The sequence below is a fragment of the Caretta caretta genome, chromosome 1, assembly GCF_965140235.1.
Source record: "Caretta caretta isolate rCarCar2 chromosome 1, rCarCar1.hap1, whole genome shotgun sequence".
Lineage (NCBI taxonomy): Eukaryota > Metazoa > Chordata > Testudines > Cheloniidae > Caretta > Caretta caretta.
Window position 1 is genome coordinate 243,647,985 of NC_134206.1, and position 25,184 is coordinate 243,673,168.

The following is a 25,184-nucleotide window of genomic DNA, read 5'->3' on the forward strand; positions in this document are numbered from 1 at the left end:
GAGGCTCAGATTCAAACACTCAATTACATTTTCTAAGTCAATGATTTATTACAAAGATAAGAAAAGTACTGCAACATAAAACTGTATTAAACCACAGGGGAGAGCCTGAGGGAGGAGGGGAACTTTACTAATCCCATTGTAAGGCATACACAGCCAGCTGCTATTGTCCTGTTTCATGCGCTAGACATAAAAAAATACAAGGGGGAAGGGAGGAGATACACAGATAGGTACACTGTAAATACTGAACTCTAGAATACACATTCTATGTTAACTATCAGCTATCACTAAAACTGTGGGGTCACTTCAGAGCACAGTGTCAGGAAACGGAAAGAAAACTCTACAACCTACTTCACTAGTAGCCTCTGCTTGGAACGAATTTGGGAACATATATACGTTACATTATTTCTGTAGTTTGAGAAATTTATTTTCCATTTTACACTAAGCACTGTAGCACCCAAATCATCACTGCAGTGTCTACTGAAAATCAGTTGCAAAGTAAATAGTTAGAAACTGAGTACCTAGAAAATAAGAGGGGAAAATAATTTTTTTCCAAAGCTAATGTTAAAAGAATTATATAATACATAGGTTGAGAAATGAGTGTCTGTCCATCTAGGTACAGTGCTTAGATTATCCACAATTACAAAGTTTGCTTTTAAAGTAATAAAATACACAGAGCATAATCAGCAACAACACAAACGTAGGTGAACGAATTTAAGAATACAGATTAGATATTTAGCATCCATGCATTCGGATTACATTACTCATGAAAAAAGTTATAGAGAGTTGGTGGCGAAAAGCAAAATATATCAATGAGTGAAGACTGTCCCTCAATAATTGAGAATTTAGGATAGGTTGTCCATTTAGAGAAAAAAAACAATCCATCAGGAAAGTATCTGAGTTACTTTCCTGACCGCGCTTCTCATCGGCACTCCAGCTCATTCCTCCTGATATTGCCGATGTCCGGTGACGTGTTCTATGTAGATGTCCCTCGATCACCTGATGGCATCCGACACCATGAGTTGCCACATCAGCTGAGTGTAGCATTGACCGACTTCACATTCTTTCAGCACTCGCTCATTACCGGGGTCCCATGCGCCCAGGGCTCCGACTAGCAGCGTGAGTTTGGACCTTGTAGCCCCTAGCCCTCAGGATGTCGGCCAGAGGGGTGTATTTCACCAGCTTTCAAGATCAGGCATCGTGGAAAGCCGGGGTCCTGTTTTCGAAGGGCACAGTGATGTTCACCATGATGATCATCTTCTGGTCCTCGTTGGTGATGACAACGTCTGGTCGCAGTTGGCTGCTGGTTCCAGAGATGGCAGCGTTCACGGCTATCTTCCCCACAGGTGGTGGGATGGCTCTGACCAGTCAGTCAATCTTGGATGGCATTGTGCCACAGCTGCCAGGCTCTTGAATGGGGGTTGCAGCTACACAAGACGTGGGGTAGTGTCTAGTTGGCATAGCCACACTTCCTGCATCGCTTGTCCCGATTCCCATGGTGGACGGCTCCGTTCAGTGGGAAGCAGTTGAGCCGGGCCCAGTGCATGAACCTCCAGCCGGCAAATCAGGTGAAACTGCCCCCAGGGAGGAAGTGGTTGTTGGTGGCCCACTTGCATGTTACCTCAAAGGCCTTGCCCTGGTCTGACTTCTGTTTCAGGTTTTCCACGAATTGGCAGCAGATGGCATCTTCAGGGTCCTCTCCAGCTTGGTTCTGGCTCTCCGAGTGATGATGGTGCGCTCCATGTTCTTCACCTGTGGCACCAGGACTCCCATCTCCTGGTGTTCCTCGCACTACTACTACTAAAACAGCCATAAATCGTCGTTTCCCCTACAGAACAAAAATACGTGAATATATACAACTTATTACTTCTGTAGCACTTTTCACATGAGAACCGCAAGGCACTTTTCCAACTTTAGGCCTCAACACATCCTGGGAGATAGGTAAGTACACTAAATGTGTATTACAGGTTGTTAGAGTAACTTTTTCAAGTTAACATAAGGAGTAGTGGCAAAGCTGAGTGAGAGCAGAACTCAGATCCAAGTCACAGACACTCTGACAATTACTAAATGACAGTCCCTCCCCATGATAACAAACAGGATATAAGTGTTGTATTTGTACAGTTCCATAATTTCAGTGTCTCCGAGCATAACAAGTGGGACCTCACTCCACCTTGCCTGTTTGTGTAAAACATGCAGGTCACATTGGCCGTCATGACCCTGATGCGATCAGTGTGCGATCAGTGGGAGAAAAGTGTCGGCAGGCACTGCAGACCACACATAGCTCTAGAAGGTTGATATGTAAGGTAGATTCAGTTAAGGACCATCTTCCTTGCACCATTTGAGCGTGAAGGTGCGCTCCACAACTGATGAAGCAGGCATCGGTGGTTAGAATCATGGTAGGTGACAGTTTCAGGAAAGGAATGCCGATACAGATGATGTTCGGCTGTCTCAATCAGAGTAGTGAGTCCTTTACTCTCATTGGCTTGGATATGCATTTGTGCAGGCTATGCCTGCGAGGGACGTATACTGTATGCTGCTACACTTGAAGGCATCGTATGTGTAGTCGTGTGCTTTACCATGAACGTGGCTGCTGCCATGTGGCCGAGTAGCTGGGAGATATGTTCTGATGGAGATCTGGGGGCAGGCTTGTACCTTGGATACAAGGTCGACAATAGCCCAAAATCTGTGATAGAAGGAAGGCTTTGGCTTATATGGCATCTAACTGTGCCCTGATGAACTCCTGGTGTTGCACTGGCGTTAAAGTAGATTTCTCCAAGTTCACACAAAGGCCTAGCTCCATGAAGAGGTTCATTGTCACCTGGAAGGTGTGAAGAGCATCAGTTTCAGACAGGACTTTGAGAAGACAGTTGTCTAAGTAGAAAAAGTTTGCAGGGATAGGCAACGACTACCACAGGACCTTCAAGAACACACAAGGGGCCACTGACAGTCCAAAAGGCAGTGCGTTGTACTATAGCGATCAGTGCCCATGGTGAACCGGAGAAAACATCTGTGGTCAGGGGGTATAGTAATAAGGAAATCAACATCTTGGAGGTTGAGGGCCGAGAACCAATCCGCCTGTTCCAGTGCTGGGATAATGGTGGAGAAGGTAACCATTTTGAAGGGTTGCAGTTTGATGAACTTGTTGAGGTTTCAAAGGTCCAGGATCAGCCACCACCTGCCTGATTTCTTCTGGATCAGAAAATAAAGGGAGTAGAAACCCTGTCCTCTGTGTTGGGAAGGGACCAGTTCTGTGGCTCACAGTTGCAGAATGGGTTCGTGAGAAGGGTCCCTGAAGAGGGACAGGAAGGGAGGGTGGTGGGGTAGAATGGACAGGAAAGGGATGGAGTATCCTTCCCTGATGATCTTGAGGACCCACCTGTCTCAGGTATTAGCCTCCATGACAGAAGGAAGGGGGCTAAACGTTTGCCAAACTGGTGGGATGTCAAAGATGGTTGGTATGACTGGAGCATGGGGAGGCTTCTCCAGGCCTCGACCACACCTTCAAAATTGTTGCTTGGCTTGAGGTGCATTGAAGGGGCTGGAGGCCCCTTGAGAAGCACTGTCTGCATATGGCAGGCGGCTTTTGTCATCAGCTCTCAGTATCATAGGGCCACTGTGGGGTGTACTGCAGTGGTTGGGATCGCAGGGGAAGATACTTCCTGGTCGTCTTTTCGACACTGGTGTGTAAATGCCAAGAGAGCGTAGAGTAGCTAGGGAGTTATCCGTGTGCTCCGCGAATAATTTGGGACCTTCCAAGGGTAGATCCTCTACTGTAGTTTGTACCTTTTTAGGAAGGCCCGAGAGGTGGAGCCATGAAGCCCGCCTTATAACAACGGCAGTTGTGATGGAACGAGCAGCCATGTCCAGAGTCCCAAAAGGCTTCCAGAGATGTATAGGCTTTCGTCAGGTAGGTCGTGGCAGAGTTTTTGTATTTTTGAGTAGCTGACAATTATATTTAGCCATTAGCTGTAGTTGGAAATGCAGAACTGAAGAGTCGCGGACTAATAAACTTTGCATCTGAAAGCTCAAGTTGTTTCCAGTCTCTATCATGGTGGGTATTGATGAGATTGATATTGATGTCCTTTTTCCTGCACAGCATTGACAACTAAGGAATTTGGGGTAGGGTGAGTAAAAAGAAATTCCAAGTCCTTTGCAGGAACATAATATTTTTTTCCACCTGCTTGTAAGTTGGTGGAATGGACACGGGGGTCTGCCAGAGTATTTTTGCAGGATCAAGTAGGGCCTTGTTGATAGAGGGGGCTATTTTAGAAGAGGACAACGTATGCAGGATGTTGAGCTGCTTACGTTGTTAGTCCTTCACCCCCTCTAAAGGGACCTGAAAAGGGCCTGCAATCCTACAAAATAACTCCTGAAAGTGTTTAGTCATCAGCTGCAGTACGAGATGTAGGCATGATAGCCTCATCAGGAAGGAAGAGTAAAAGTGGAGTGGCGGTGGAATGTTCTCCTGCTCATCTTCCTCCTCTGGTACGGGCAGAGGCTCAGCCTGCGGTGGACGAGACATTGATGAAGAAGGCAAAAAAATGGTTACCTACCTTTCAAAACTGTAGTTCTTTGAGATGTGTTGCTCGTGTCCATTCCATGCTAGGGTGTGTGCGTGCCCATGTGCACAGTTGCCAGAGATTTTTCCCCTTAAGTTCAGTATCTGTAGGACCAGCCCTAGCACCCCCTGGATGCCCCACATTTATAAGGGGCATCGCCAGCCCCACACCCTCTCAGTTCCTACTTGCCATCAACTCCAACAGAAGAGTAGGAGGATGGGTCATGGACTGGACATGAGCAACACATCTAGAATAGTTATGAAAGATAGGTAACCGTTTTTTCTTCTTTGAAGGCTTGCTCATTTGGAATCTATGCTAAGTGACTCACAAGCAGTACCTTGGAGGAGTGCTCGAAGTTCATGGATAAGCTAACACTGCCCCCCCAAAACTAGCATTGCCTCAGACACAGTGGGACATGAACGTATGGATAGATGACCATGTCGTGGCCCTACAGATGTGTGTCGCAGCTCAGGGCCCCTAGGATAGCGGTAAACCACTAGAACTAGCGGTTCCTTCCCCTGGGCTACTTCCCTCTCCTGCCCTTCAGCTTGTGGGGCTTCCTGCCCTCCTTCTGCATAAACCAGGTGTCCCTTTACCTAGAGTCTTGGTCTTCTTAGCCCACCGCAGCACTTCTCCAAACTCTCCTCTGCTTCCCTCCAAACTGCTCTCTGCTCCAACACCAATCCGCTCTGCTTCAACACCAATCCACTCTGCTTCAACTCCTCCTCTTGTCTGATTGAAGCGGGGGGGGGGGGGGTCGGTTTATCATGTGACTGGCTTCAGGTGCTTTAACTGGCTTCAGGTGCTTTAATTAATTTATAGCAAACTTTCTTCCCTCTCAGGGAATAAGGCTCCCTTCTAACACTCTCCTGCTGCCATCTGGCATCTATGCCATCTATGCACTCTCAGAGATCATAATAATGAACAAGATAATGATGTTGACTAGAAATGTCACCAGCTCAATGATACATGTACAAAAGCACAGGTTTGTCATGTTATTATACTTTACAGTCTCACAGTAATAGCCATGTGTCTGTAGCCTCAGAGGTGGTTCTTTCAAACTGCTTCAATTATTGGTATTGAAAATTTTCTGTTCCTTCCTGATCCCATCTACCTTCCAAGGCTGAAGTAGCAAGGAGGATGATAATGAGTGAATGCTAGTGATACTCAGCTCGTCCTCTCCACATCATTCTCTCCTTCTGTGGACCCTAACCAACATAATGCATAAGCTTTTCTGCTAGATTTATTTTCATTGAAAAAGAAAACACAAGGCTCCTCCAAAGGTATTGACTGTTCTGTTAAACTAATTTTCTGCCAGTGAAACAGAGGGAGAGAGAGCTGTGCATCACTTTTCCAGGCTCCATATTCAGTACATTTTATAATATCTCCTTACATTGCATTAAATAAAGGTGCTGTCTCAAAAACATTGTAATTGTAAGAACTCCAAAGTGGAGTGATTCTAGTACCTGAAATGTGAGCTAGACGAGATTTGCCTGAAAAGATTCAAGACATTACGTTTTGTTGCATATCAACTTAAGTGGTGATGCCAATGGACTTTCATACTTATTTAAATTCTGCATTATTAATAGCCCTCTTAAAAGTGGTGAATTAAAATTAATCTTCTCTTTTTGATTTTATCATTAGCCAGCTAGTAAACATCACTATCCCTCTTTCTTCCATCTTTTGAATGACTGGAAGGCATAGTTCCTTGTTTACCTCTTTTATATACCAGCCTCAGCAGTGATCTTAGCAGTGCACAAAACGCACTACACATTTATCTATGCCAACCAGTCCAGGCAGGAATCCAACAACTTCAGAAGGAGTGCTTTAGATAGCTTTTGTTGCAAAGAGAGTAGGTAGAGCATAGTAAAGATTTTTGTGAATCCCCCAAAAAACTATTTCTTTAGTTATCTGAACAGATGATCAAATACCTAGAATAATTATTTAGAATCATAGGATTTTGTCCAACAGTTTTAAAACAGATCAAATTTTGGGCCACAGATACTTGACAGTATCATTCTCTAACAGCATAATTTACCCCAAAACATCTTGGCTATGACAACTTTACCGCTAGAGATGATATTTCTTAATTTTAACAGACAGCATATCACTTTGCCTAAAGGATTATTTAGATAAACAGTGCCTAGCCCAATAGGATCCTGGTCCATAACCAGGTTTCCTCTGTGCTACAGTATTGCTACTGCTACTACTTATAATAATAATCAGATTCTTTCAACTTTAAGACCCTTAGTTTCCAGGTATTATTTCCAAATTTAAATATTGCCTAGTCATCATTTTTTCTGTGCAAGCTAAGAAGTTCTCTATAATGAAAATGTCCGGTGGGAGGGAGAAGCATTTAATAAAAGTTGAACAAACAATAAATGCTTGTACAACACCTAGTTCAACCAAGTTCATCCAACATGTCACCAATTCCACTTCACTGCCACCAGAAGCGGACAGATGCTGCTGATGACACACCTAATATCCACAGAAGCAAATCTAGAAACACTGCACAATGGGAAAACTTGTTCTTCTGCCAGTTTCCTTTCAGAGGATCTTATTGTGTTCCATATCGAGATAACATGGGTAGATCTCAAACAAGATTCCAGCATCACACCAGCCAAGACAACATGAAATATTAACAGTTTTACTGGCAACAGCCATTGTATCAGGAGATGTTTAAAACTAGAGTAGAGCCATAAGGCCTTTGATATTCATAGTGTATCCAACTAGAAGATACAGATTAAAGCCTACTCCGTCAGGATTGCCAGTCGTAAATGCTAGTGAGGGGGTGGGGGTAGCGGGGCTAGATCAAGCCAGCAAAGAAAAATGAATAGACCGCAGATAGAAACAAAACAGACTAAAGTCTGTACACATTTTCTGTAACTGACAATTCAAACTTTCATTAAAAGATATGACAGACAATCCTTGCGAACAGCAGAATTCTGACTTGTATAAATGAAGACAGAAAATGAATTTCACTTCAGAAGAAATGCTAAAAAATCTGCCACATGTAATAAATAGTACAGGAAATAAAGATATTCACGTTAGAGGGCCAAGTCCATTAGCTTAAAGATTGAAGCCATCCTCATAAACCTCTGTCAAGGCGGATTCCCCACTCTGGCACTTTGAGTCCCGAAGGTGGGGGTCCGCAGGGATTTTAAAAATTAATACTGGCCACTTCAGGCTTGATTTAAACTCCCAAGGTTACAGCTTGGATGGGTAGATGCTGCCACCACCCAAGTGCAAAAACTCCTTGAAAACCCAGGAAGGCGCACTTGGGAATTCCATGCTGTGGGATACCCTCAAGCTTTCACCCACGCTCTGGGGAAGAGCTGAGAAAGAAAATAATGGAAATCAGCTGTTGCCACCAGCTAATTAAACATATGCATAAACCTCTTAGGGACACAAAAATCCAACCCTGTTCTTAAAAAAGGTAAATTTTATTAAAAACAAAAAGAAAGAAAATACCCCTGGAACTTAGGCTTTTTCCTAGGTTTTAAAAAAACAATTACAAGGATTAAGCATCATGATAGCTTCTTGAGGTCCAGCTTAAAGGTTACAAGCAAAACAAAAGCACCTGGGGTTAGCACAGTGGAGTCCACAAGCCATAAAGAAATAAAAGAGATAAACCTAATCACGTCTTCCTAGACATTTCATGACCTACTTACATATCTGGGCTTTTAAATTAGTAGTTTCTAGGTATGATCTGATGATTTTCATACCTGGCCCAAAGCTTTTTACAGCATAGTTCCAGCCCTGTCTCTGTTCTCCTGGAGAACACCAGACAGACAGACAAAGGGCAAGTTTTTTCCTAATTTTAAAAAGTTCTAGCCCCCCCATTGGCTCTTTTGGTCAGGTGCTTATCTCTTCCTTTTACCTGTGGACTTTTTAACCCTTTACAGGTAAAGCAAGTAGAGAACAGCAACTAAGAGGAATTTTATAGCTAACTGGCTGGCTGGCTGTCCATAAAAGGGAGCTGTCCCCCCTCCCCTTCATTTATCACAACCTCTATATATGGTCTAGCAACATTTTAAATAATTATTATATATCCAAGCTTCTTGGTCAAAAAGTATGACAGGGAGCTCAACCAGTATTGAGTATGATGCACTACGGCTCATTTAAACACATGGTTCAAAGCCACTCCTGGTATAACTTCACTGAAATCAGACTTGTGTACATCCCCAAAAAGTAATAAGTTTTCAGTAAAAAGCCAAGTCCATAGTAAAAGATATGTGGCCTAAATGTTAGAACAGGGGACTGGGAGTTAGGATTCCTGGATTCTATTAATAAATAGTACTGATTTAGTATGTGACCTTGGTCAAATTGCTTAATCTCCACATGAATTTCCCCTTTTGTACAAGGTTAGCTCTAACTGAACTCAATATTGTCTTGAGCCCTCAAAGTTCATAGCTTAAGCAAATAAAAATCTGTTGGCCAGGTGAGAGAAACTGGCTGAGCTGGCACATAATCATTTTCTTGAACTACTAAAGTCTCCCCCCCACCACCCCAATTAAGGCAATGGGTGGGGAAGGATGAGTTTTCAGGATGACATGTCCACCACACAAATACTTCAGTCATTACAAACAGTAAGGTAGAAGCACAAGCAACATATAGGATCACTGAAAGGTTAACACTGGTGTTTGCTCTGTTTTGCTTTTGGGCTGTTTTTTAATTTCCCTTCAAAACTTTGACTAAGCTCACAAGTTTATCATGAACAATCTTCCCATAACATCAACAAATTCACCCACTAACCTCAAAAACGTAAATAAAGGAACAAAGGGACGTTTTGGCAGCCTTGGATATTTTATACCAGGAATGAGGCTATATCAGAGGACACAGAACCTTGTACATCTGCAAACTTACCTTCTTCTGAAGAACGTTGACCTTGCGTTCTTTCACATCCAGCATGTCCTTGAGGTCATGTATCTCTCCTGCTTGAGTCCCTTTCTCCTCTGCTATCTCCTGGATCTGCTTTGTCTTCTTATTCAGCATTGTCTCTTTTTCCTCCAGACGTAATCGTAGTGCATCCACCTGAGTTTACACATGTAGAAGCAAGACTGGGTTAGATAGGAAAGGAAAGAGTTATTAGACAAGGAATACACAACTTCCACAATAAAATGAGTGGTGGCAAACCCCAGACAGATTCTGGAAACTTCATTAAGACTGTGAAATCCAACAGCCTCAGCAAAGATGGTTACTATTCAAGAACGATTTATCAAACTAAGAATACTTGGAGACCTGATGCCTATATAAACATCAATATTTAATAGGGCCGTCAAGCGATTAAAAAATTAATGGCCATTAATCATAATTAACTGCATTGTTAAACAATAATAGGATACCATTTATTTGAATATTTTTGGATGTTTTCTACATTTTCAAATATATTGATTTCAATTACAATAGAATACAAAGTGTACAGTGCTCACTTTATATTTATTTACGATTACAAACATTTGCACTGTAAAAAATTATTTTTCAATTCACCTATTACAAGTACTGTAGTACAATCTCTATCATGAAAAGTTGAACTTACAAATGTAGAATTATGTACAAAAAATAACTGCATTCAAAAATAAAACATTGTAAAACTTTGGAGCCGACAAGTCCACTCAGTCCTACTTCAGCCAAGCAAGTTTGGTTACTGTCATAACCATACAGCTAAGGTAGCCTAGAATTCCTCCTTACCTGTAAGGGGTTAAGAACCTCAAATAACCTGGTTGGCACCTGACCAAAAGGACCAATGGGGAAAGAAGATACTTTCAAATCTTTTGTGGGGCAGGGGAGGGGGAGGGCTTTGTTGGTGTGTTCTCTGGGGAAAGCAGAGACGCATCAGGTGAAAAAAAGTCTTCTCCTATAAACCATCCTGTACAAGTCTCTGATATTACAAAAAGAGTAAGTAAATAAGGCAAGGTGCGTTAGATTACTTTTTGTTTTCAACTTGTGAATTTTCCCTTTGTTAGAGGGAGGTTTATCCCTGTTTTGTTGTAACTTTGAAACTAAGGCTCGAGGAGGTTCCTCTGTGTTTTGTGCATCTTTTGTTACCCTGTAAAGTTATCTTCCAACCTGATTTTACAGAGGGGATTTTTACCTTTTCTTTTTTTAAAAATAAAATTCTTCTTTTAAGAACTGAATGATTTTTTTTCCCAGTGTCCAAAGATCCAGGGATTTGGGTCTGTGTTCACTTTGTAACCAACTGGTTAGGATATTAGTCTCAAGCCTCCCCAGGAAAGGAGGTGTAAGAGCTTGGGGGGATAATTTGGAGGAACAGGAACTCCAAGTGGTCCTTTCCCTGATTCTTTGTCTAAATCACTTGGTGGTAGCAGCATACTGTTGAAGGACAAGGTAGAATTTGTGCCTTGGGAAAGTTTTTAACCTAAGCTGGTAAAAATAAGCTTAGGGGGTCTTGCATGCAGGTCCCCACATCTGTACCCCCGGGTTCAGAGTGGGGAAGGAACCCTGACAATTACAATTTGCAGGAGATAATGCTGCCTGCTTCTTGTTTACAGCGTCACCTGAAAGTGAGAACAGGCATTTGCATGGCATTGCAAGATAGTTGCATCCCAGATGCACTAAAGATTCATATGTCCCTTCATGCTTCAGCCACCCTTCCAGAGGACGTGCATCCATGCTGATGATGGGTTCTGCTCAAAAACAATCCAAAACAGAGTGGACCCATGCAGGTTCATTTTGATCATCTGAGTCAGATGCCACCAGCAGAAAGTTGACTTTCTTTTTTTGGTGGTTCGGATTCTGTAGTTTCCGCATCAGGGTGTTGCTCTTTTAAGACTTCTGAAAGCATGCTCCACACCTCACCCCTCTCAAATTTTGGATGGCACTTCAGATTCTTAAACCTTGGGTCAAATGCTGTAGCTATCTTTAGAAATCTCTCATTAGTATCTTCTTTGTGTTTTGTCAAATCTGCAGTGAAAATGTTCTTAAAACGAACATGTGCTGGGTCATCATCCGAGACTGCTATAACATGAAATATATGGCAGAATGCGGGTAAAACAGAACAGGAGACATACAGTTCTCCCCCAAGGAGAACAGCCACAAATTTAATTAACGCATTATTTTTTTAACGAGCATCATCAGCATGGAAGCATGTCCTCTGGAACGGTGGCGGAAGCATGAAGGGGCATATGAATGCTTAACATATCTAGCATGTAAACACCTTGCAACGCCAGTTACAAAAGTGCCATGCAAATGCCTGTTCTTACTTTCAGGTGATATTGTAAATAAGAAGCAAGGCAGCATTATCTCCCATAAATGTGAACAAACTTGTTTGTCTTAGTGATTGGCTGAACAAGAAGTAGGACTGAGTAGGTTTGTAGGCTCTAAAGTTTTACATTGTTTTGTTTTTGAGTGCAGTTACATAACAAAAAAAAAAAATCTACATTTGTAAGTTACATTGCCATGATAAAGAGATTGCACTACAGTACTTGTATTAGGTGAACTGAAAAATACTATTCTTTTATCATTTTTAATGTGCAAATATTTGTAATAAAAATAATAATACAAAGTGCGCAGTGTACACTTTGTATTCTGTGTAGTAATAGAAATCAATATATTTGAAAATGCAGAAAAACATCAAAAAAATTTAATAAATTTCAATTGGTATTCTATTGTTAAAAAGTGTGATGAATCGCGATTAAAAAAATTAATCACGATCAATTTTTTTGAGTTAATCGCATGAGTTAACTGTGATTAAATCGACAGCCTTAATATTTAAACATCAAAACATAACCCACAGATTTTAACCCCACATGGCATTGGTTATTGGCTTTTATATGTATATCCTGAAATATTCACTGAAAATACCTGATCTGTACCTCTGAAGGTCATAAAACCGTAGCTTAAGCAATATTTTGTTCAAGGTAAGGAAAAATAAATGACTGAAAATTAAAATTTTTGAAGTTCTAGAAAATTTGAATATACCAGAATATCTTCTGCTTGCCTAAAAATAAATTTAAAAACCCAGTTCTTACAAAACCAAAAAGTTTAAAAAAAATATGAACGGCAGAAGACAGGATTTTCCATTGTAGATCAGGACATTTGTTTTTCACTGGTCACTGATGGTGGCCATTACCCAATACTTCAGAACAGCAGCAACAATTTTAAGCCTCCAATGAGATACACCACTGTGCAATGCAATACTGTACAAGGGGATGATTCTGCCCTAAAATATGAGATTTGACACAATTTCCGGTACATGACTCTCCTCAGTAAATCCACAGGTTGATTGTGTAATAAGTAATATATACATTTCTCTTCTACCACATCTTTTAGACATATCCCTTTTACATTTACCAGACATTCATCTGACATCATAATCTTACATTAATATTTCAGAATTTTCTACTGTGTAGATGCCATTATTGTTGTTTTCTTCTGGGTAGTGGAGGGTCTCACAATTTTAAGAAAAGTTTCCCCCATTTGAAATATTCCCAAAATACAGAGATACAAATGGTAAATAACAGTACTAAATGGGCTGCTGCATGTTCAATCATCTGTAGTTACACTACACTGTATTAGTTGAGCCTGGAGATAATATAAGCATGGATCTCTCACTAGTGCACGTCAATATGTGAAAAGAGGGGAAACAATCTTATGGTTATCTGAAGATTTCCAAAAGTGTTTCTGGTTTAAACAGCAGCTGAAGTGTCAAAGATGGGCAGCATGTAGCACCTTAATACAAGAGGGTCTTTCTGCAGGACATATCTTTATGCTGAAGGTGAAGGGGAAAAAGGACCACATTCCAGAACTTTGTGGGCCATCATTTGGCCATATAAGCACACTTTCACCTCCCATGGTGTCACCCAAAGGAAAATAAGTTATGGAACTTCCATGGCATCCACAAAGAACTGTAAACTGACAAGACTCTGTTTTTTCCTCTATTTCTCTTCTCCACCTATTAAACTAGACAGAGCACACAAGGCAAACAAAAAAAGGGGGGGGGCAGGAGAAGGAATTAGACTTTTGAATATAAATTCAATCTGTAGAAAAAGGCCACCATAGAGCAAAAGAACACTCTCAAAGACCATTGTGGAATATGAAATCCGACAACACAGGCTGCTCAAGATACCAAAAGAAACCCACTGACCCTTATCCGCTTGGCATTCAGGCAGAGTTCAAACCAGCCAGCTTGGCTGCTAATCCTATTTGACAGTATCAGATTTGGTTCCCATTAGCTGAATCCATTACAGGGCATCAGTCACGGTGAGTAAGTAAGGTGCTTATTGAATCCCTTGCCCCTTCTGCACAGCTCAGGCTGACAGAGACGTGAAGTAAAAAGAAAACGTGGACAAACTCCAAATGGGGAAAGAAATTAAACAAACAGAAAGTTAGATGCTTTAGGCTTTGTGTATCTCAGTCCAATTTCCTTAATTTCTTTCTCCTAACTGGAAACACTCGTCAAAGCCACAGCATCTATAGTATAACTCTCAAAGAAAACCCTTCACTGTTTTGTCTGATCTCTACTATATGGAACAGTGAGCCCTCCCCTGTTGGGAAAAAGCAACCCAGGTCTTTGAGTCAGCACTGCAGCCCTGGCTGTCTACTTCCTGAGTCGTCCTGCTCACTTCCACATCATTAAAACCACATTCCTAATTTCTTATCCATTAAGTAAGACTATTAGGGACACAAAATATATTGTGAATGAATACCAGTGTGATGCGTACCATACAAATACCATAGATAAAGTAGGTTTCAGAGTAGCAGCCATGTTAGTCTGTATCCGCAAAAAGAAAAAGAGTACTTGTGGCAACTGAGAGACTAACAAATTTATTTGAGCATAAGCTTTCGTGAGCTACCTCCCAAACCCTCAGGAAGTCCCAGGGTCCCCACAAACTGAGTCCCTCAACCCCCCCCAGTAAGCTGTAGCTCACAAAAGATTATGCTCAAATGAATTTGTTAGTCTCTAGGGTGCCACAAGTACTACTTTTCTTTTTATAAAGTAGTTATTTTTCCAAGTGGCTGAAGATTGTTTCTGAATCTCACAAGCCACAGTTTTTGCTATTTTTACTAGCTCCTCGTGTTCAGCCTGCATAAACAGATCAAATACGTTGTGTTTCAGAATCTTCTAATCCTCAGGTTAACAGCCTTCATTCACAAGCAATGCCACATGCCCCCTCAAATGGTTGGTATATATCAAATGAGACACCCCACTTAGTACTTCACTTCAGTGGATTTGTGTAAGTGAAGGTTCCGCCTCAGAAGACCTTCCATCTTCTGACTGATTGACCCCTTTGAACTCTATATTGGCTTATGGTTTGGAGTAAATTGAACTCCTTGGTTTATTTTGTGTGAGGTCCCTGCTTAGAGAACCACAGAAAACACTTTCAGGAAAAATCCTCAAAGGCTGGCAGGACACACAGTCATCACCCTACCACTGTTCTTGGCAAAATGATCCACTTGTTTATTCACACCAGCTCAGTTTATGGATGGCATCCACCCAGACTGCCAAGAATTGAGGTCTGTGGCAGCCAGGTGATGCCAACTTCAACGAAGTCAGTGCAAGGCTTCTTCTGCACACACAGAAATGGCTGTGAAAGCTACCACCTGGGTTCTGCCACCCCTAGCCTGATTTCTGCACCTTATGCAGTATTACCTTAACGTAAGGTTAACCTGCCTATTTGCATATTAACAGACAGTCATGTCTTTAATTAAATACGAGTGCAGAGGTCCCCCAAGTGTGGGGCATACCCCTCTAGAGGGGTGTAGAGGGGTGTAGAGGGGCACAGGCCAACCCCCACTGGGGCAAGGAGGGCCACCCAGACCCTCCTTACCCCCAGTTCTACTCTGGTCCCACCCTCAGCCACATCCCTGGCCCAGTCCCCAACCTCAGCATGACTCCGCTCCCAGCCCCACATCAGCCCTCAGCCTCGACCACTGGCCCTATTCCCAGCCCGGAGAAAAGGCTGGGGGCAAGGCTGGGAGCAGAGCCACAGTTAGCCGCAGGCCTGGCTGCCAGTCCCCACTGCAGCCTAGCTACAGCTCTGCTCCTGCCCCCAGCCTCGGCCCCTGGCTGCGGCACCATTCCCGGCCACAGAACCACCCCAAGCTTCAGCCCCCTTATTCCTGTCCACATCCCTCCCCTCCGGAGCTGCAGTACCACTCCTGGCCCCAGCTTTTTTTTTTTTTTTTCTTTTTGGGGGGGGGGCAGCGCAGACGAGGTAAGTGGGGGCACAACCCTCAAAAGTTTGGGGACTGTTGCACTAATGGTATGGCATGCAAAGTACTAATGGAGAAATAGGGTGGTTGCTGGTTCTTATACAATTATGTGCTTTCCAACCTTTCTGCATTAATCATCTAGCTTCCAAGGGCACAGGAGTATCCTGGATAGGTCAGTTGCCAGTATTCACTTTCAAACTTCACATAGTCTCTTTCCCAGAAAGGCGCATAGCCAATACAACAGACTCCAAAATCCTCTCCTCAACAGGGTATCACCAACTTTTCTCAGACATTTGCACACACACAATTAGTCTGTTGAAGATTCATGCCTATCTTGTTATAAGTTTGTTTGTTCAATACAAACACCTGTGTTTTGGGGAAATTTTATACAGTGGCAGGATGCAGTGTTGTATATCTCACTACCTAGTATGGATAGTCATAGACAAAACCAGAACGAACTCTGATTCTGAAATTTCTTGTAGAAGAAGCTGGAACTAGAATACCCATAACTCCACCAATGCTTGTACGCCTGTGCATACGGTGTCTTCTGCTGGGAAAGAATATAAATGGAAAAAATGCAAGAGATGACATAACATTTATATGACTGTGAGGGGGAGTTTTAGTAAACTATATTTTCTGAGACTCTGTAGGTAGGTTAAAGGCTTGATCATGAGACTATTACCTGGTTATAAATTTTGGGGAAACTGATAAAAGTTTTCAAATGCATCAAAGTGACTTAAGAACATAAGTTACATTTTCAAAAGTGACATAGGCACTTCAGAGTCTAAGGCTATGTCTACACTGCGCACCTTACAACTGCGCGGCTGTGCCGCTGTAACTGCACCGTTGTAAGGTAAGCAGTGTAGCTGCACTTTGTCACCAGGAGAGAGATCTCCCAGCGACAAATTAAAATTACCTCCAACGAGGGGCAGTAGCTTCATTGGCAGGAGCACGGCTCCCGCTGACAAAGCGCTATCTGCACCAGCGCTTTTCATCGTTAAAATTTTTGTCTCTCGGAGGAAGTGTGCTTTTTTACATCCCTGAGCGACAAAAGTTTTAACAACGAAAGTGCCAGTGTAGACAAAGCCTAAGTGTCATTGAAGGTTAATGGGACTTAGCCCCCTAAATATTTAAGCACTATTGAAAATTTTATGCAATGTTAACTTTGTTGTATAGTAATGAGAAGTATCTCTTTGTGAAACTGGTACTTTGTAATCACATTTAAGAAACTATCTACAAGGTCTACACTAGAAATTAAGCCATATTTGATATGTGATATTAAATGACTCTCCCCTACCTGCCCTCACTTCCCCAAACCACGGTTGAATATAAGTTAGTGAGTCACTTGTGCAGATAACGCCAAACCCCTGATCAACACTCAATGCAGGAAGTGTGAACAGCTCCTAACAGTTTCTAACCAAACCCTATGACCTATCTATAATAGCAAAATTCTAAATTATCTTTCTTTACTGGTACAACTCCACTGGTGATAATGAAAAAGTTCTAGTGTACACAAGGCACCAACACTTACCATTGTAATGTCTAATGCTGCTTCAACAGAATTTGTTGCCACCAGTGGACCTACTAAAGTGCTGAATTACATGTCCAGCTTTTATTCATGTAGATGCACCCTAACTGGTTCTAACAAGGGCTAACTATTCATTTTTCATTGCGTGTTGAACACAGTTTGGTCTTGTCTATGCCAGCAGTCAGAGTTCAAAGATGTTTGAGGGGTGTGTGAAGGGAAAAAGCAAGCTGTATTTGGCTTCTAGAGTCAAACACAATACTTCTATTCTGCTGTAGAAAAGGCCCGCTGAAGCATGAAACTGCTAAATGAAACTATATTTGAAAACTGTTATCAAAGCAATGTCTGGTTACTCTGTTTTAGCATCTTTCAAATAAATCATAATTAAACATACTTTTTGCTAGAGGTGCGATAAACTATTTCCCCGGCCAACATAGACCGAACTATGTTTGTCAACGAATTATGAACAGAACTGTAACGAGCAAGACTTGCTGCTTTATCGAAGATAAGCAATACTTATGAAACAATCATGCTGTACAGATAGGCTTGGCAGAATTCAATTTTTTTTTTATAATTTTATTGGATAATATCTATTTTATTTTAAACCTTTTTTTAGTTATTTAAATTTTCACAGTGGTAGGATATTATGGACGGGGTGTCAGGCAATAATTACTGAATGACAGTAGATATTGCGATTCAAAAAGTTAAAGCTTTACAACCATTAAAAACATAATTTGTCAACATCACATGTCAAAATGTACAAACATCTTAAATCCAGCTCTTAAGCAGCATTCTTTTTACTTTGCCTATCTGTGAATTTCCTATTATTGACCAGGGTGGATAAAAATCAATGATTTAAAAAAAAATGCATTTTATTGATTTAAATCAGATTTTTTTGATAAAATGCTTTTTGAGGAAAAAACTTATCTAAAGATTTTAATTAAGAAACATTATAGCTCAAAGATATCTCATCATGGAATAGGGATTATAAATTCTAATGCTATAGTATGAGACAATATATTCATGGAATGTTTAAGAAAAGATTTGTAAATGAGTTCCAATAGTTCATGGATTAGGGACCCAATCTTTTGGGGTTCCAGGGGCTTCTGTATAGATTATTTAGGTTAATCTTTCTATCTACCCAATGGGACTCAGTGCTCAGCCTAGAAGATACCATCAAAGATGCTTAGCTTTGCAGTTCTCAAACTGGATTTGTGTCTCCAGAGTTAACATGATTGTTAACAGCAAAAATGTAGACGGAAGGAAGGAAGAGAAACGAAAGACAGAAAGACCTCAACGCTATTGTCCCTCTGCAAATTTGTGTACGCTGAGTCAATCCCTTACCTCTCTCTAAAAGAGCAAAGTTTCAAAAAGTTCAATGAATAGAAGATTGTTGGGGACGGAACAGATCTGGACAAGGAGAAGAAGTCTGGAGAGAAATGTGAGAAGGGAGGGACAGGCAGTAGAAACAAAAGTGAAAAACTGTTTGAGCAGCATATTCCAGAAGTCTTGGGGTCTTTCTGGGTGTAGCCTTCATTGATTTGAGATCTACCATACCATTCTCTCACTAGAAGGGAAAACCTATAACGATAGCAGGCTGTAAAAGAGACCCAGTTTGGGAGTATTTTACTGAAGTTCCTCTACCTGCGGCTAAGACAGGCATGTGTGTAAAATGCAAACAGCGCAACAAAGAAATGCAAGGCCTGGTTGCCCAAATCAAACAACACCATGAGAAGTGCTCCTTCTCAGGAGAAAGCTGCGTTGAAGATGATTAAAGCAACATGTCTGAACATGCAAGATCTTCAGGTTGGTAAACTTTTTTATTTCAGACTTCTTTCTTAAGGACTACCTGTCTTCTTTCTGGACTACTCTTGAATTCTCATGTTTGAGCAAAAAATATAGTTGTTACTCTATGGTACTATCATTTTAGATGCAGTTGTGATAAAAAATAAACAGCTGAAATAGGCAGATCTTCCTTTTACAATTTCACCTTTAAAGTAGTACTTAGTGTCAGTGAATGCAATGAGTAATATTAAATGAGCAAAAAGAAAAGGAGTACTTGTGGCACCTTAGTATGGCAATAATAATTAAATAACTGCCTTGACTTATTTTGTTTAGGAGAATCCATCCTCAACATACAGAATTCTGAAGACTATCCACCTTCAAGATCACCATAATTTTCTATAGTTTCAGAGTTATCTGCTAATGAGAGTTTTTCAGTCACATCATGTATGTCACATAGCTACAGTATATCACTTGTAGCAAAAAGAAAAAAAAATCTCCATCATCCAGAAACAACCAAAGATAAGTTTGTGATAAGAACCAGCAGATTATAAAAAGAGGTAATTGATGAAAAAATTGCCCGGATTTTTTATGCAACAAACTCTCCTTCCCGTATAATTGAGAACCCACACTTCATTAACATGGTTCAGTCATTAAGACCAGGATACAGTCCACCCAACAGAGCAGATGTGGCAGGCAAACTGCTGAATAAAGTGTATGAAAGAGAAATTGTGGAGTGTGCAAAAAGGTCTAGAGGGTGAAATTGTTAACCTGAGTCTTGATGGGTGGAGCAATGTCCACAATGATCCTGTTGAATGTGCTTGTGTGACAACAGAAGAAGGGAATGTCTTCCCTACAGAAACAATTGATACATCAGGAAATGCACACACAGCAGAATACTTACAAGTAGTAGCAGTAAAAGCTATAACAAACTGTGAAAAAAATTCAAATGTCTAGTATGCAGCTCGGTCACAGGCAATGCTGCAAATGCATCCAAGAGGAGAAGAAATTTAGCAGAGAGTGAAGAGAGTCCCAAGCTAATAACATACGGTTGCAGTGCTCATTTGATGCACCTTGTAGACAAAGACTTCAGTGTTCCAGAAATAACAGCTAATGTTGTTGAAATTGCAAAATACTTCCATAACAACCACTTTGCAGCAGCTGCTCTGAAAAAAGTGGGAGGAACTAAGCTAACTCTCTCACAAGACGTGCAATGGAACTCAGTAATGGACTGTTTTGAGCACTATATCAAGAACTGGCTGAATCTGATGACAGTTTGTGAACAAAATCATGCAAAAATAGATGGCACTGTCACTGCCAAAGTTCTCAACATTGGGCTTATGAGAAATGTTGAACACATGCTGAGTACCCTGAAGCCTATTTCTGTAGCCTTAGACAAAATGCAGGGAAATAACTGTTTTATTGTTTTTTAAAAATGAATGGGATAAGCACTATCTCCAGCTCACTTTCTTACAAATATTCTCAATATTCGGTACCAGGGTCAAACTAACTGCTGAAGTTAGCTTATGCTGAAATAAATTTGTTAGTCTCTAAGGTGCCACAAGTACTCCTTTTCTTTTTGCTGAAGAAGAGGAGTTGGCTATAACATGTACATCCAGCAATCATCCCCCCATAATGCCAACTATAATAAACTTCAGAGCTAAGGGTGAACCATTCAAGAAATAGATGTTTGCTGATGATGTTTTAAAGAAAGTCACACCAGTGAACTGGTGGAAGTCACTTAAGCACTTGGATTCAGAACTGTTGAAGTGATAATCTCACTTTTAACAGCAGTAGCTTCTTCTGCCAGTGTAGAAAGAATATTTTCTTCCTTTGAACTAATTCATTCCAAACTGAATATGTATTAAGGTTATAACAACAAGAATGAACTTTTATGAAGAAATCTGAGTCTTCCTGACTAGTGATTGAAATTATTTAAATCAAATCCACCCTGTTATTCACTGAAATATTTTTTCATCTGTGTGAACGTGTACAATGAAATTGATATTTACTGACAGTTACAGATAAACAAATTCTTCCAAACCTATATACAGATTACCACCTAGGGCTCGTAACCCGCCCCCACCATAGTTTGAAACAGATTCCAATATGCACAGAAACTGTGTTTTGGTGTAACAGTGTATTAACATAGTTTCAAAACACTGTTACAAGCCCCAACATGGACAAGACTTTAAAGACTCATATTTTCATTTAACACATTCAGTGTACACAATACACTTCTTAGGGGCTGTATTAGTTTCTTTGCTGAATATGAATCTCCTCACTTGCCCTATGGAATAGGTTCAGGTCACAGAATCATGCCAACTTGGATAGAATATACAAGTAATGCACAATATTTCAACATATCGAATTAACTTCCCGTTGAAGTTGAATACCTTGCAGCCCTGATCCAAACAAAAGGGCTCAGTAGGATAAAAGAACAACCTTATATTGATGGAACCTTTTAACTAAAGTAAATATTGATTTTTTCTTTATTTACAAAGATATTGTAAATTCATAGCACCATTTATAAAGGCTCATTTACAAATTGAGAAGTTAACCATAGTAGCCTCTCCACCCACTTGCCCTCAAGGTAAACTCCTCCAAAATAGGACACTGTAACTCTTAGTTCTAATAAGGCAGGTGCCAAGTTTAATCTCTCGGCCATCAAGCCTGAATCCTGCATCACCTCTGCACTCTGTTCTTATGGAAGAATAAAAGGCAGAGGCTCAGGGAGAAAGCCATTTCCACAAAAATGTTCATCTAAAAGTACCTTTAAACTACTTCTCCCTACGAAAGTTGGTTTTAATGGATCACCGGTTGCAGAGTGTGCCTTGCTAACATTTTATTTCTTCCACAGTTCCTTCTAGTTTCCTACAGCTACCAAGTTATATTTCCTGATTGGTCACTGCAGTATTACCAGTTGGAGGCCAAAAGTATTTTACTCCCCAGCTACTAAAGGGTCACGAAATTCTCTCTCATTTCCTTTTGACCCATCATCTGCACTGGACATTCACTACCTCAAACTAAAAGCACAGCAGCCAAAGTTAACCAAAACTACTCCTAAAATGCTATCCAAATGATTGGCTTTTAAGATCAACAAAAGGTTCTGTTAAAGCCCACTCCACAGGATGTGACAGTAACTCTAACACAGGAAACCCCTCATAGGTCAATATTTTTAATCAACCTATGTTCGCTCTACTCTATAATTTTATGCACAATAAAGCAAGCAAGCTTTCAGAAAAGTAATAGAGCGTGTTCCAATAATGACCTAGATATTTTTTTAATACTGAAGAGTGTCAGACCTGGTAACTCTCCTCTAACCTTCCTCACATTACCAATTTCTCTTTTGGTGAATTCAGTGGTGGTGAAAGTTGCTGGGTTCATTGTCATGAGACTAAAGTCCTCTTTTTATCTAGAGAACAAGTATATCTCAGGTGATCACCTGTTCATGACTACTGAATCCTCGGCGACTCTGTGAAGAATGTCTACAAATGTGCAAATTAGCGACAAATGTGGTTGTTGGAAAGGGAACAACTGTCCCTAGAAGTATGGAAGAAGACGGTTTATAGAAACACTAATGGGTAATTCTTTGATTTTCACTTCAATGTTCTTCTTACATGGATACTGGGAAACAACCTGAGAATCATCATCATCTCTTTATGTAGGCCAAACAGCTATCAGATTGTAACAACTTCCACTCAAGAACACCTTGGAGTGGGTTTGAACTAGCGGCCTAGAGACAAAAGTTTTTATACAGCATCCTCAAATCCTAATGTTGCTAAAGTTTCTGGCACCGCAGAGCTGAATCTATAATCTCTCAATCTCCTGAGAAAAGGAAGGTGCTCATTGCTTAGAGAAACAGCCAAATCTGTTCTTGCATTGCACACTGATGTTATATGAGACGGTGCCTTGGAGAATACTAGTACAGGAAAGTTATTTCCAAGCATTAAATGATTAATATTACAGGTGAGATAATTTAATGTTATCATTCCCCAAATCAAAAGACAAAAGCTTTAATATTACTGCTGTTACAAGCCCCAACTAAATTAAGACACAAATATTCTCCCTAATCAGCGTGGATAAAAATAATTTAGAAAATTATTTAAAAAATATTATTTCTTAAATTTAAATTAAATACATTTTATTTTTAAAATACATCTGTTTAATATTAAATTTGAAATTATGACAACATATGTTAAGGCCTAGACTTACTGTAAATTTATTTAGATCAATTTAGAAAAAATATGCTGCATAAAGGAGCCCTCCTCAAGTTTTAATGAGTTCAGGGTTCTGCTTTTTTATTTTTATATTGAATCAACGGAAAACATCTTTAATTTGAGGTCAACTCAAGCTTTATAAATGACACAAAGTCATGTACTGCATTAAGTAAGAATCTATATTATTTTCATTCTTTACTACACAATGCATGTTGATATTCACATTTTTCCAAATATAAGTACTTCAAGGTTTTTTTGCTTAAAAAAAAAAAAGGCTTTTGCCTTTATGACTGTTGGTTTCAGTTTAGCTAGAAGAGATAATATTTTCTTTGTTTGGACTAGTTCATTCAAAACTGAGAAAGCAATTGGGAGTTGAAAAAGTAGAAGAGTTTATTTTCCTCTTCCAATCTGTGAATAAAAAACAGGTGGGAGAGGATGAGATCTATTAATTCTAAAAGCTTGAAGGACATGGGACCAATTTTTAAAAAGTATTTATCCTGTTTAGGCACTTAACTCCTATTGATTTCAATGGGAGTAAGACAGCTAACCTAATTCAGCACTTTTGAAAATCCCACTAAGCATCTATCTGCATTTTTAGACAACTAAATATCTTTGAAAATCTGGCCCAGGGTTACGAGACACAACGGTCAATTCCCTAACTATAGTTAATAGTTCCTTCTTTTAATATATTAGTTGCTTTTTGAATGCAAACTATGTTTTTATAGCATGTTTTGTTTTCCTTACGCATTCAGCACATTTAAAGTCATTTTATTTAAATTAAAACAAATTGAAAATGCTAGCTTTGTGCATTGTTAGCTGAGATCCAATTTCTATCCAAATGCAGCCTGACAGAAATCCCAAGTAAAAAATTATAATCTAGTAAATAAGAAATGAGTCATTCAACATTTTCTAACACAATACAAATGTAAAAATTAAGAATCTGAAAAAAAATTACGTTGAGCTACATAATTGCTTAAATAAATATGTATACATACAGTGTATCACCGAGGATAGCAAAAAAAAAGTACCAAATTTAGTGTAAAGACTATATTTAGTTGCATATTGGCAGCATTTAATGGTTATACCAACCAATGAGAATTAACTTTTTTTCTGGTAGGGGGTGGCGGAGATAACTAAAAAGTACACATGTTAAGCAAGATTAAAATCAATTATTTAAATCAAGGTTTCTTGCTTGCTAATTTAAATGGCAACTCCAATTAGTGATTTATATCAATTTGATTTGTATCAATCCACCATGTTCCTATCATATAGGAAAGTTGTGATTCTGCAGCTTCAATCTCTCACAAAAGCTATTACAGAGTACCCACAAATATCCACTGTAAAAAAACTTTTCCTCTGTGTGTGTCAATCATAGCCATAATCATTTACCAGATACAGCTAATAAAAACATCCCTAATCAAGAAAAAAATAAATCGCACATATAACTCATTTCATAGTCTGTGATACAGAATGTTTGTATCATCATTATCCTACAACTCTTTCACACACACCTGCCCCCACTTTGAACACAAGCCACTCTTTGCCTATTACTGATTTTTTCTGTCATGCATGTCAGAAAAACCTTTTCTGATACAATGGCGCCCTCTTTTGGATCTTTCCCATCACTGTATTTATCCAAGTTACTCAACTGAAATGCTACAGTGTCACAGCAATTTATGCCTGTTCTTGAAGGATTTCCAGAAGTAGCAGTTTAATTCCAGTGTTCATTAAACTTTAGAAGTGCAGATGTACACTTTTCCCCTATATAAAACAAGAGTTCAAAGAAGATTTGTCCTCAAACCCAGAAGTTGCTAAATTTAAGAAAAAACTATTTTCAGAATATGTGGTTTGTTCTCTGAAGCACGGCACGCATGTCTCAGATGCAAGCAAAAGCTTATGTGCAGGAGTTCCACTAAGTGCTGATGG

At 40.1% G+C, this 25,184-nt stretch overlaps 1 protein-coding gene across 12 annotated transcripts in view; it reads right to left on the reverse strand.

The window, feature by feature from the left end:
* Nucleotides 1-25,184, reverse strand: part of ERC1 (ELKS/RAB6-interacting/CAST family member 1) — a 538,100-nt gene that overhangs the window by 360,796 nt on the left and 152,120 nt on the right. For all 12 annotated transcript variants that reach the window (XM_048828774.2, XM_048828736.2, XM_048828743.2 and 9 more), the window contains one exon: nt 9,423-9,590. In XM_048828774.2, coding sequence (XP_048684731.1) covers nt 9,423-9,590 — 168 coding nt within the window. The remainder of the gene's footprint in view (nt 1-9,422; nt 9,591-25,184) is intronic.